Source organism: Heloderma suspectum, chromosome 3 (genome assembly GCF_057233095.1).
Source record: "Heloderma suspectum isolate Gila_16-S chromosome 3, 16-S_ref, whole genome shotgun sequence".
In the NCBI taxonomy this organism is placed as follows: domain Eukaryota; kingdom Metazoa; phylum Chordata; class Lepidosauria; order Squamata; family Helodermatidae; genus Heloderma; species Heloderma suspectum.
In genome coordinates, this window is record NC_139460.1 from 323,048,337 (window position 1) to 323,061,856 (window position 13,520).

Genomic DNA, 13,520 nt, shown 5'->3' on the forward strand with positions numbered 1-13,520 from the left:
GAACTGTGACTTTTTTGGAACTTTTTAGGACTTTGATTTTTTTAGAACATCTAGTCCTTAGCTTTTGAGAACTTTTAGTGTTTTTAGACCTTTTAGAATCTTTTAGAACTGCGTCTTTTTCAAACTGTTTACTTTTTAGACCTTTTTGGAACTTTCTCCCCCCCCCCCTTTATTCTTTTTTTTTTGCCTTTCCTCCAAGGAGCTCAGGATGGTGTGCACAGCTGACCCCCCCATTTTATCCTCACAACAGCTGTATGAGGTAGGCTAGGCCAGGGGTGGGCAGAAGGTGCCCAGATGCTTTGGACTTATCCAAAACAGAAGCCACGGCCAGCATGGTTAATTGTCAAGAATGCTGGGAGCTGAGGGCCCAACGGTCTGGAGATCTACTTTTTGCCCACCCCTGGGCTACACAATGATATCGTGAGTACCCCAAGGTCACACAGTGAGAGCTTCATGGAGCTGGGGAGCTGAACTTGTGTCTTCCTGGTTCTAGTCAGTACTTTTAATTGTGGAAAGGCTTGGCAGGGGAGTTAGGACAGTCTTAACTGAAACCTGCACGCCCCGTCTTCTGACTTGCCCCAGTATTAGTCCAGCTGTTCCTCCCCACCCACCACCCTCCTAAAAACAGTAGCTAAAGGCGGGGGTGTTCCCCTCCAGCCCCCCTAGAACTTGGCCACTGGTCCTAGGCTGACCGCTGCACCCTGCTGTCAGTCAGAAGCATTGCAAGTCCTTTTCATGGAGTAATCTAAAAAAAAGAGGGCTGCACCAATCTACAAGCAAGAAACAAGTCGCAAATCAGAAAGCATTCCAAAAACACCCACCCGCCCCTCCCTCAAATAAGAGCTCAGCCCCTCAGAGCCGAGACGTGGCTGTGAAACAGTGAAGCGATTAACTGAAAGATGTTCCTGGGCAGGCAGCGTGGTGTTTTATCCGCTGTTTTTTCCCCTCACTGGTATTTGGGGCTTGGGACGTGGGGCGTGCAGCTCATGGAGTAGAGCTTCCAAGAAAGGTTGAGGGCTGGCATCCATCTTTTTGGGTGGCATTTGGGAGGATCTCCAAAATATGGCTCAATTTGGGGATGGCGGGGTGTGATTTCATGGGATAGACAGTGAAATTGGGCCTCATTTCAACACGACAGGCCCCTTTTAACCTTTTTTGTGTGTGCTTCTACTGGGTGTTTAACAGTAGCAGCCATAGGTAGAACTCTTCTCTGCATTTTCCTCCAGAATGCCTTTGGCATTGTGTCATTCTGCTGTGACTGCCGGGAGATAAGCTTGTCAAAATGGGCCCTCATTTCTCCCCCTCACCCGGCATGGGATGGAGAAATGGGGAGAAGGGACATACCACTTGGCAGCTGCCATTTCCCTCTTTGCTTACCCAAGAAGTTATGTTGTTCCAGGGCATTCTGGGATAATGTTCCAGGGCATTCTGGGAGGGAAAGATGGTTCCCATCAGCAGCTTCCCTCCCCCGCCCCCCGCCTAGTTGGCTGCTGCTGAAAAGCTCCCAAGGCAACTGGGAAGTAAGTTCACTTCCTAACCCTGTCTCCACCCCCAAATTGCCGAAATGGCCCACCATCCATGAATGGGGTGGCAAAACTGGGAGGAGCAAATGAGATTGGCCCTGCTTGAAAGGGAGGATGCTGCAGAGCTGGGGTAACAGCAGCTTGGGTGATTGGGTGCTGTTGAAGGTGATCGGGCGTTTTAGCTACTGGGCAGAAGACCATGGGTGCCACTTTTCTCCCCTGTGCAGTGCTCTCTTGTAACAATCTGCACCTGTGGAAATTCCCTCCTTCCTGTGGGTCTCAAAGGCACAGAAGCCCTTTGCACCTAGTCATTGTAGCAGTGACTGGCTGTGTACTCTGGGTGCCCTTTGCTGGAGAGGGAAAGGCGTTTTTTTAACTCGGATCTCTGCCATCTACGCAATTGTCCCGCAGCCGGCTACAGTGTGGACTACACGACCGGCCGCCTCATGAGCTTCAGCACAGTCTTCGCTGTCATGTTCAACGGCTGCACGGGAATCATGGCGGGCTCCAACATGTCTGGTGAGTGTGGACTTGCAGGGCTGTTGCTGAGGCGGGGGGCGGGGGGCGGGGGGCAGAAGAAGACGTCCTAGCAGAGGAATATTCTGGCCTCGAGCTGGGGCTTCCTTTTGGGCTTGGGCATCCCTGATCATGCTGCCCTCCTGTTCCTCAGGGGACCTGAAGCGGCCCAGTTACTCCATCCCCCGGGGCACCATCACGGCTGTTATCTTCACCTACATCGTATACAACGTGTTGGCCGTGCTACTGAGCTTCACCTGTGACAGGTACGTGCTGGACTGGCCACCAGGGGGTGTGCCTATCGCACAGCTCTTTTTATCTCTCTCTCTCCCCCAGGTAAAGATTTCTATAGCATGTCCTGCACTGAGGAGGTTCAGGACAGGCAACATAATCTCCTCATTTTTTCCTCATACTAACACCCCTGTCAAGGTAAATTCACAGTGACTCCCATTTTAAAGACTGAGAAACTGAGGCGATACATCCCAGGTCTGCTGCAAGGCACATCCTGATCCCATGCCATTTAGAGCATTATAGGTCAAAACCCACCCTTTGAATGGCTCTCAGAACCAAACAGCCGGCTAACACAGTTGGTACAAAAGGTGTGTGTGGGGGCAACACGAGCCCCAAATCCCACCCCTCTCGTGAGAAGCCCAGCTGCAGCATTCTGAAGCGCTTGAAGTTCCCAAACGGCCTTCAGAGGCAGTCTGTGTACAGTGCTGCAATAAGCAAGACGCGTGGCTCAAGGCGTGGTTCACCATAGCCAGATCGGAAGCTTCCAGAAAGGCCGGCACACTAGCCTTAATGGTGCACAGGTACTCTGGCCCATAGCTGAGACCTGAAAATCTAGGCCAAGGCTAGGTCCAGGAGCACCCCCACACTGCGAACTCTGAGTTCTCAGAGGGAGCGCAATGTTTTGCAGCCCCAGTTGAACCTGCAAACGGCGACCCCTCCTTCTGATGGGAAGAATCGCTGCTTTGCCCGGATTGGAGCATGGCCAGGCCTCTCTCACTCTGCCGTGGTTGCCAGTTCAAATCGTGATCCAGCCTTTGGCCGGAAGGAAAAGGAGCCTGTACCTCAAAAGCAAAAAGCCAGCACCTCAGTAGCTGCACACATGCATATTGCACACAGGGGCCCCCAATCCCATGCACCCCCAGTTCAGTGGATCTCGGGTGGCAGGGCTGGGAAAGGATCCTGGGAGAGCCATTGCCACTTGCTGTAGGCAAGAGATGGAGCAGGGGTCTGACACGGTACAGGGCAGTTTCACGTGTCCAGGTAGGCCAGGGAGAGGGATTGCGACTGATCTGAGGCCCGCTGGTGGGCACCAGAGCTGGGTGGGATTCGAACTCAGGCCTTGACAGCCCGGGTCCCATGCTTTACTAGCTACGCCACACTAAGTCTCAGCTTGACTGACTTATCAGGATCTGTTTGCTGGGCTGCGTTCTGTCATCTGCATCCTGTTTGCTGATCTCCAGGGGAACTGGTGAGGCATGTGGTGTACAAAATTATGCCTGGTGTGGAGAAAGTGGACAGGGAGACATTTTTCTCCCTCCCCCATAATACTGGAACCTGGAGTCATCCCATGAAGCTGATTGGTGGGAGATTCAGGACAGAAGAAAGGAAGGACACTTTTACATAGCGCATAATTAAACTATGGGATTTGCTACCACAAGATGTGGTGATGGCCACCACTTTGGATGGCTTTAAAAGGGGACTGGACAAATTCCTGGAGGAGAAGGCTATCAGTGGCTACTAGGCCTGATGGCAATATGCTACCTCCAGTTTCAGAGGCAGTATGCCTACATACACCAGTTGCTGGGGAACACGGGTGGGCGGGTGTTGTTGCACTCATGTGCTGCTTGTGGGTTCCTAGGCGACAGCTGGTTGGCCTCTGTGTGAACAGAATTCTGGACTAGGTGGACCCTTGGTCTGATCCAGCACAGCTGTTCTTATGTTCCTGTGGTGCCTCGCTTGAAGCGATGGGTCCCAGTGCCAGGCCTTTGGTTTCCTTCCAGCTCTCATTCTGTGTGCATTTGATCCCCGCACATGAAAGCTGATTCTCTGCTGCCTCATAACTCACATTTGCTTTTCCCTGTGTCTCTATGCGCTGGATTATGCACACCGTCGCTTGGAAGCAAAAGTCCTGGGCTGTCTTCTCTGTCGCCCCTCCTGGATTAGCCTTCTTGTTTGCTTTTGAAATTTCACAGCCCAGTTGCACACGGAAAAGGAGGTGTATGTGTGTGTTTGGGGTATGGGTGTAATGCCAGGAAGGGCATCGAGACACAATTTCCTCTCCCTGCGTGCCCTCAGTAGAAGCAAAACGTGTCCCTGTCTGTGGCGGCACAACGTTAAGCACAGCTAAGATTGCCTTGACCTGCCCCTGCAGCCAATTCCGAGAGGCTTGCGAGGCAGGTGGCCCGGGGCAGGGGCACTTCGAGGAACCTCAAATCAGAACAGACAGGCCAGAGCACCCGGGCCAGAAGGTGCTGAAGAGCCAGCGGCCACGTCCAGCCACGCTCCTTCATCCCTCTCCGGTCGGCTGTTCGTTGCCTGCCCCCCACCTCCCAGTCTGCGAACTCCATGAATCCAACATTCTATTGCAAACGACCAGTGCAATCTGGTCAGAGTTTTGGGCGTGTGTTGCTACCCCCACCCCCACCCCCACCACAACTGTTGCTGCTGTTGTTATCAGAACATGCGAAGAGCTGTGCTGGATCAGACCAGGGTCCATCCAGTCCAGCATTCCGTGCACGCAGCGGCCAGCCAGCTGTCGACCAGGAACCCACAAGCAGCGCGTGAGCGCAACAGCACCCTCCCGTCCAAGTTCCCCAGCAACTGGTGTACATAGACTTACCGCCTCTGGTACTGGAGGGAGCACATAGCCATCAAGACTGGTAGCCACTGAAAGGCTTATCCTCCAGGAATTTGTCCAACCCCCTTTTGAAGCCATCCAAATTGGTGGCCATCACTACATCCTGTGGTAGCAAATTCCATAGTTTAACTATGGGCTATGTGGAGAAGGGCGTCCTTTTATCTGGCCTGAATCTCCCACCAATCAGCTTAATGGGTTGAACCCGGGTCCTAGCATTAGGAGTATTATCCACTTTCCAGAGTTCACACCTTTCACAGTCACACCACACTTGCTTCTAGCCCATTGTCCTGCCTCCCATATGGGGGCGAGGTGCTCAGCTGAGAATCCCCATGGCTTGGCTCAGGCCACCTGGTGAATTTGTGGCCAAGGCGAGACCTGAACCCTGGGCTGCTTAGCTCACAGCTCTCACAGCCTCCTCTCTTCCACCTCCTCTCCCTGTCTTCGGGCTCCTGCACACATCAGTCTGCAGCATCCCCTAATGCTCCAGGAACTGTGCCCGTTTCCACCACACCTGTACAGCCCATGGCTAGAGAGGTGCCCAAGCTTTGGAGAGGGTGGCAAGCTGTGCTTGCTGTCACACCGCTCCCCGCCCCCAGAGAGGTTCAGAAATTGGGGATTGGACAAAGCGTGTGTGTGTGCCTGCCTTGTTCTCAGAGAGCACGGCTTGTTAATTTTCTGCTCTGGAAAGTGCTGCCATAAATCGCGGCGGGGCTGGGGCGGCCGGCAGGAATTGGTTAGAATTATAGCTGTCATGTTCTAATACCTTAATGCATGGCCATTGCTCATAATGACAGGGGACAGGGCAGCTTGCAAGCCCGGTGCCTGACATGCAACTGCCCCCTCCACCCCCCCGCCACACCTCCCTCCTCCGCTCTGAAACACTGAATAGCCCACACCGCCCCCTCCTCCGCTGCCCCATCTCCTCCCCCACTCCCAACGTCAAATCGACGTGTGCTGATTGGAAAGGCACAAAAATGAAATCCGGGCCACTGTTCTCCACCATGTTGCTTTGCTGTATGTGCCTTGCCCCGTTTGTTGCCAATTGCAGGGTGTGTGGGGGGTGTCTTGAGGGGGGGTTCTCTACTGTGATTTATTAGAAAAATGGGGTGATGGAGGCACAGACTGGAAAATGAACCAGCGCCAGGCTAGAGGCCTGGGTGAGGGGAGATTATTTCAGGCAGGGAACTACTTTGCCCCCCCCCCCCACACATACTTTGCAGCCCATCCAGGATGCTTCCTGTACTGGAGCAGCTGAGAGACTGAGTTGTGTGAACCAGGAAGCCTCCAGTTAAACTCTGGCCTTTGCCCACCCCCAGGCAGTCTCCCCGCTCCCTCCCTGCCCCATCTATGGCAATCAGCTGCAAAATCCTCATCTGCCGGCAGGCTTGTTGTGGGGCTTCTTGAGATGAGGCATGCAAAGTGCTTTGAATGCCCTGAAGTGCTGTATAAATAACAATAATAATATAATAAGATCTTATTTTTATTATCCACTGGTGTTGTTTAATTGGTCCGACAGCCTTAAAAGTGTCATTTAAAAGCACCCAGGATGGCATGGGCATAGGAGGTGGGGGTGGGAGGAGGACTTGTATGTAGGTGCTCCCCTGTTTTCTTAAACTGAAGAGACCCCACTCTTGCTCTCAACTTCCCTGCAGTTCCCTTCCCATCTGGCAGCTTATGGGGGAAGCCCTGTGCTACAGCCATGTGCCCTGTGCCTTCCAACCTTTCGGCGCCCCCCCCCCCCCCAATATTATGAATGGCTTTTAGCCACAATGGCTAAAATCAGACTTCTGTGTACAGGAGCAGCCCACCAGATGGTGGGGGGCAAACAACGGAGGACACCTGCCCACCCTGGCTGTGCTGTGCCTGTGAGGTCCCAGGGCCCCCTGGCTGGGTATGGTTTCCAGTGGGCTGCTGGGCTCCGAAGATTTGACTCAGCAGTGCGACCCTTAGCCTGTGAGCCAGGGGAAAGCGGCTTCTGTAGCCGAGAGAGTCTCCTTTGCTGGTCCTAAAGCAGGGATGGGGACCTCTAGTCCGCGGGGAGCGGTAGCCCCCGAGGATTCCCCATTCTGCCCTCAAGCTTCTTCTGCTGTTATTGCCAGTCGAGCGGCTGTGAAGATTTTGAGCTGTTGCTGAGATTTTGCAGGCTGGAGAGGTGCTGCACCGAATTGAGGAGTGGATTTTACGCAGCGCTGGCTCCAGGTCCTTGAGGGCCCTTGGGCAGATTTGGAGAGCCTTGGAGACTTGTAGTGGTTCGGGTGCTGGGCTGGGAATCGGGAGATCTGTGTTCTAGTCCCCACCCAGCATTGGAAGCAACAGGGTTGTTGTGAGGATAATATGGAGAGGAGGAGGGCATGTAAGCCGCCGTGGGTTCCTTGCAAGAGGAAAAATGGCAAGATATACCTGTAACAACAAAAAGTAATAATATATAAAGACACCCTTCATGGGTCCCTCCCTCAGTAACTCTGCCTTCCCACCCCCGTCGTCACCAGCTTTTATTGCACCTCCTCTTTGTTCTCATCATTCCTCCCAGTTGCTTGCGGGGTGTCTCCATGAGCGATTTACTCCGTCGTTCGGGATACGTGGCGTCGTGGCCATCCAGCAGCCACCCCGGAGCTTATCGTGGAAAAACTGGATTTCCTGAGACTGCCTAAAGTGCGATTCTTTTCCTTAAGTCGGGCTCTCCCCGCTATAGCTGCTGTGTGCCCCAGCCCCCACATCGACCTCGGGTGTGCCAGCCCTGCCCAGGGGTGTACCTTTCACCATGAACCCAGTCAAGGGGTGTCCCTGTCTCCCGGCCCAGTGCTTATCATAGAATCATAGAATAGTAGGGTTGGGAGGGGCCTACAAGGCCATCGTGGAAGGGGCCCACAAGGCTTCCCAGCACAAACCAAATAGTGTTTACTCAGAAGTAACACCCATTGTGGTCAGTGAGGCTTGGGGCTCGTTGGGAGTTGTGTCTTACAAATGTGCACATTGGGAGTGTTTCTTTCACTTCTCTGTTATGGCGATTAAGCGCAGCAACAGGCTGCAACGGAGGCTCGTCAGGAAGCTTGTCTTACAAATGTGCACAAGGGGAAGTAACTACTTCGCACTTTCCTTATAGAGCTGGGCCAGGGGAGCCTCTCTTATTGGTTGAGCAGCCCCTGCTGCTCAGATGACGTTCACTTCAACTCCCACCCCCCGGGTGTAAGTTATGTGAAGCCACTTAGAATGGTGCGATGTACACCCTCGTGGAGCCCCGCCCGGACCAAAAGCGGCTCTTACAAAAATGCGGGTGAGCCACTCCTCCCGTCTCCTTCCATTGTCGTGGAATCAAGGCCTTGCTTGACAGGCAGAGAGCCAGGGAGCAAGTCCGCAGGGGCATCTCCTGCTCTGCCTTCTCACTGCCTCCGTTGCCTGGGCCAGAGCAAGAGGCAGGAGAACAAGCAGGCTGCAACGGTGAAGAGGAGGAGCAACTCCAGGGGGTTCTGGCCAGTGGCCCCTGCTGGGATGTGGGCCCTCAGCCGGTGCCTGACCATACCTACCCTTGACGCTGGCCCTGGTTTGCAGGCAGGAGAGCTGAAGCCCAGAGCCTACTCACATGGGAGATGGCTCAGAGGCAAGAGGTCCCAGGTTCAATCCTCAGCAGCTCCAGTTGCAAGAATCAGGAGACGCCCCTGGAGAGCTGCTGCCAAGCAGAACAGCCCCTGTTGGGCCAGATGGACGCACAGCCCGGCTCGGTGCAAGGCAGCTTCTGAAGTTTCGATGCCGGAGTACCATAAGTCCCTGTAGAGGACGGGGACCCTTCCTCTGGCCTGCCCCTGATGGGAAGGCCGCTGTGCAGCTTCTCTGTCCCATTCTGGCCTTCCTGCCCCGGGGGGACTGGTGCGCGCTGAAGCACGTGAACGGTGCCGACTGCTCAGCAGGCGTGCTCCCCGCCCTGCGCCCGGCCCCAGAGCATGAGCCAGGCTGGGTGTGCAGCTGCAGTGCTGCCTTGGACCCACGCGGGCAGTCCGGCGGGGGAAGTGGGAAGCAGGCTGGCCCCCCGGGCCGGGCCTGCGCCCACCCATCCACTCTGCCGCACCTGTTAGCACAGTGATCAATTTGGGGGGTAATTAGATATTAATTGCCAGAAGACACTGGCGTTGATAGCCCATGCTAATTTATCTCCCACCTGCTTGCTGCCTCTTGTTAAAATCCAATTAAGGCCCGGCCATTTGTATAGTTTAATGTGTTAGCGAAAGTTCCGCATCCTTCTCCTTTTATTTCCTTTATTGAATTTTGGCCAGTTGGCTCCCCCCCACCCCTACCGGGAGCTTCATCAGCCGCTGCCTCGTAAAACTGGGCAAGTGACTCCGAACTGATCAATGGCTCGCTCAGCCCAGATCCTGCCAATGAGATGTCTGGACAAGCCGCTGCCTCTGCGCTGTACGTGACGAGTTGCCCTGCTGCCGAAAGGCCCGCAGACCACACAGCAGCTCCTCAGATGAGGCAGGGGGCACCCCTGCCCAACCTGGGAGAACTTGCCAGGCATGGGGGCTTGCCAACCGGCATATGGACGTACCAGGCCCGCCTCCCTCCCTCCCGTGCCTCTAAAAGCGGCAGGATTGGCAGGAATCGGCTGGCGAAGCTTTTCTGGCGGCATGGCGAGAAAGCGTGGTCGCCTGCTAATATCTGCAAGTTAGGCTGCTGTTACGGGCAGAGGAGCAGAGCCGAACTAAGAAAGGTGGCAACCCAACAGGTGCTAGATCTGCCGATTTCCTGCTGGAGCTCTCTGCCCCACTTCAGCAATCCATCCAGGCAAGGTGGGTTTGTTGTTCCCGTTTCACAGATGTTTAGGGGGAGTAACGCTGTGAGACACAGCACACATTCACTTCACAAAAGTTACGTCGGTTCAGACAGGGTGACTCGTCATGGCTCCTCTCCCCAGGACTGCTGGGAATTGTGGTTTGGTGAAGATGCTGAGAAGTCTCTGCTAGGGAGCCCTGGGCCCTTCCATTGGACTCTGGACCCCAGGATTCTTTGTGCAACAGGGACGAATGTTGAGCTAATCTCAGTCAGCAGTGTTGGTATGTCCATAGTAGGAGGTTTTCTCGTGGAAGGCTTTTTGTTGGGAGGATTTCTGGCACATTTCTGGCTTGGGGATCTCCTGTGTCTGAGGATGGTGGCAGTGGAGGCTGGTGGCTCCGATGCCAGTGGGGCCGTGAATCTGCTCTGGGTTTCAGTCAGAACCAGTCAGAACTCTAAAGGAGCTCTCCTTGGAGAGCTCCTTTAGAGTTCTGGCTGGTTCTGGCCGAAGCCCGGAGCGGCTTCAAGACCTCCTTTAGAGTTCTGGCTGGTTCTGGCCGAAGCTCGGAGCGGCTTCAAGAGCTCCTTTAGAGTTCTGGCTGGTTCTGGCCGAAGCCCGGAGCGGCTTCAAGAGCTCCTTTAGAGTTCTGGCTGGCTCTGGCCGAAGCCCGGAGCGGCTTCAAGACCTCCTTTAGAGTTCTGGCTGGCTCTGGCCGAAGCCCGGAGCGGCTTCAAGACCTCCTTTAGAGTTCTGGCTGGTTCTGGCCGAAGCCCGGAGCGGCTTCAAGACCTCCTTTAGAGTTCTGGCTGGTTCTGACCGAAGCTCGGAGCGGCTTCAAGACCTCCTTTAGAGTTCTGGCTGGCTCTGGCCGAAGCCCGGAGCGGCTTCAAGACCTCCTTTAGAGTTCTGGCTGGCTCTGGCCGAAGCCCGGAGCGGCTTCAAGAGCTCCTTTAGAGTTCTGGCTGGTTCTGGCCGAAGCCCGGAGCGGCTTCAAGACCTCCTTTAGAGTTCTGGCTGGCTCTGACCGAAGCCCGGAGCGGCTTCAAGACCTCCTTTAGAGTTCTGGCTGGTTCTGGCCGAAGCCCGGAGCGGCTTCAAGAGCTCCTTTAGAGTTCTGGCTGGTTCTGGCCGAAGCCCGGAGCGGCTTCAAGACCTCCTTTAGAGTTCTGGCTGGCTCTGGCCGAAGCCCGGAGCGGCTTCAAGACCTCCTTTAGAGTTCTGGCTGGTTCTGGCCGAAGCCCGGAGCGGCTTCAAGACCTCCTTTAGAGTTCTGGCTGGCTCTGGCCGAAGCCCGGAGCGGCTTCAAGACCTCCTTTAGAGTTCTGGCTGGTTCTGGCCGAAGCCCGGAGCGGCTTCAAGACCTCCTTTAGAGTTCTGGCTGGTTCTGACCGAAGCTCGGAGCGGCTTCAAGAGCTCCTTTAGAGTTCTGGCTGGTTCTGGCCGAAGCCCGGAGCGGCTTCAAGACCTCCTTTAGAGTTCTGGCTGGTTCTGGCCGAAGCCCGGAGCGGCTTCAAGACCTCCTTTAGAGTTCTGGCTGGTTCTGGCCGAAGCCCGGAGCGGCTTCAAGACCTCCTTTAGAGTTCTGGCTGGTTCTGGCCGAAGCCCGGAGCGGCTTCAAGACCTCCTTTAGAGTTCTGGCTGGTTCTGGCCGAAGCCCGGAGCGGCTTCAAGAGCTCCTTTAGAGTTCTGGCTGGTTCTGACCGAAGCCCGGAGCGGCTTCAAGAGCTCCTTTAGAGTTCTGGCTGGCTCTGGCCGAAGCCCGGAGCGGCTTCAAGAGCTCCTGGCTGGTTCTGGCCGAAGCCCGGAGCGGATTCACCGCCCCACCGACGTTTGCAGCTTGGGTGGGTGGAGTCAGGCAACAGCAGGGTGCAGAGCCTGGTGGCGCTTTCTGACTTTTTTCTTAAGCTATCCAGCCCGTCCTCCTAACGGACGCTCCCCAATGCGGACTCCTGGCCCTCTTTCCCCGTGTGATGCTCGCGTTGGGGTCTGCTTCTCGGTCACTCCGTTGTCCAGCAGGAGAGAGACACTGAGCTGGATGAATGTGCTGCAAAAAGGGGGCCATGGAAATGTTGGGATGGGAGTGCAGGCGGAGGATGAGCCCTGCAGAAAGTTGCTGCCTCCCCTCGGCTCCTCACTATAGAAGTCCTTCCCTCAGAGACCCTGAGAAAGAGGCAACTGCCCCGAAACCTCCTGAAGACCTGGTTGCACCAGGCCAGGGGTGCAGAACTAGTTTCGGGTGGGCGGGGGGGATGGCCCCCCCACCCATCCCTCTGCAGGTTGTAGGATATCAGGTAGGCAGGACCACATCCCTGATGTCAGGGAGCATGGCCACACCCATCTGACATCATTTGCTCCCATGCCCAAGCGCCAGGTGGATCTTCCAGTTAGGAAAGCCCCATGTGCAGCAAAGCTGAGCCAGTCTGGTCCCCATCGCTCCTCCGTCTGCCCCATCTTCGTCCACCTCCTTCCCATAATGGGGGGCGGTGGGGCGGAAGCGGGGCTGGAGAAGCAGCCGGATCCCCTTCACTTCTCCGATGGAGGAACGAAGGGGACTCAGCTGGCTTCGCCTGCCCCGCCTCTTTCCCTATTTGCAGGAAACATGGAGTGCAGTCAAAGCAGAGTCAGGCTACCCCCCACCCCCTTCCCCACTGTTATCTCCAATCTCAGGTCGGAGATAACTGCAGGGATGGGAGGATGCAGGGCTTGGTCCATGCCAAGGAGAGCAGCTGCTCTCCGCAGTGCAGGCGAATCCCGCCGCCCAGCATCCCTGCCAGTATCTTCAGTCTCAGGTTGGAGAGAGCAGCAGGGGATGCGCTGCTGGTGTGCACCAGAGGGGATTCCGTGGGCTGCATTGGGGTGCCAGGCAGGCCAGATGCAGCCCGCAGCTTGGAGGTTCTGCACTTCTGGGCCAGGCACCGGTGGTTATTCTTGCTGGCAAATGTGCTGCATGATGCGTCTGAACAGGCTGACCTGGGGCTTGAGGAGGGCCTTGGCACAGTGCCTTCTGGTGGGCCCCCTCCTACACTGGGAGCCACCCCCCAGTAGCCTTACCTGCTGACGGTGCTCCTCTGGTCAGTGGTGGGCAGCCATCACTTTAAGTTTCCCATAGGTCCCTGGAGCATTTCTTGTATTGCTTTGGAATGCCCACCACTCCAGGGAATTCTGGGAAATGTTGCTCCTTGTCCCCAGGTGTGGCAGCCCCAGGGCAGCTGCCCCCAGGTGCCAGGTGCTTACGCCAGTCCCAAGCTCAAAGGGTGAGAAGCTGCCACTCTCCGTGTTGCACAGTAAGCGCAGCCCTCTCCTCGCATAGCTCTGCCTCGAGTCTCCTGCACGCATCTGACGGGTTTGTCTGGGTCCTGATTTTGCTTTGGGCCGTGCTTGAAACAGCCTCACCTCCGGGTGCTTTCCTGACCTCGGGCTGGCTTGGGTCTGGGAGGAAATCCTGCCCAGCGGCCTTGGCTGGACGAGCAGCGCAACGCGTTCGAATGCGCTTGCCTCCCTTGGACATGGCTCGAAGCATCGGCTCCCTCCAGGGACCCCCGGGCCACACAGCGCGTGGCTGTGTAATGGACTGAGAACAGCAGGCATATCTCCCCCCAAGTGGTTCTGGGGGATGTTTGGGCAGTGTAATGGAGTGCAGAAGGGCCAAAGGTCTGAGAGGCCCAGAGCAGGCTGTGTTGTCTGGAACAACATTCAGGGGGTGCGCAGAGGCACTGTTTCTGACAGGCTCGGTGGGGGGCTCTTTGTGCAAATTGCAACAGCTGCAGAGTGATGGCAGCAATATTGCGGGCCGCTGTGCGCAGGACAGCCCCGGGGCATGTGCAGTGTGTCTGGGGGTGGGGGA

At 55.9% G+C, this 13,520-nt stretch overlaps 1 protein-coding gene across 2 annotated transcripts in view; it reads left to right on the forward strand.

Moving 5' to 3' along the window:
• Nucleotides 1-13,520, forward strand: part of LOC146351733 (solute carrier family 12 member 9-like) — a 115,487-nt gene that overhangs the window by 33,260 nt on the left and 68,707 nt on the right. For both annotated transcript variants that reach the window (XM_084847705.1, XM_084847703.1), the window contains exons 5-6: nucleotides 1,935-2,042; nucleotides 2,194-2,305. In XM_084847705.1, coding sequence (XP_084703831.1) covers nucleotides 1,935-2,042; nucleotides 2,194-2,305 — 220 coding nt within the window. The remainder of the gene's footprint in view (nucleotides 1-1,934; nucleotides 2,043-2,193; nucleotides 2,306-13,520) is intronic.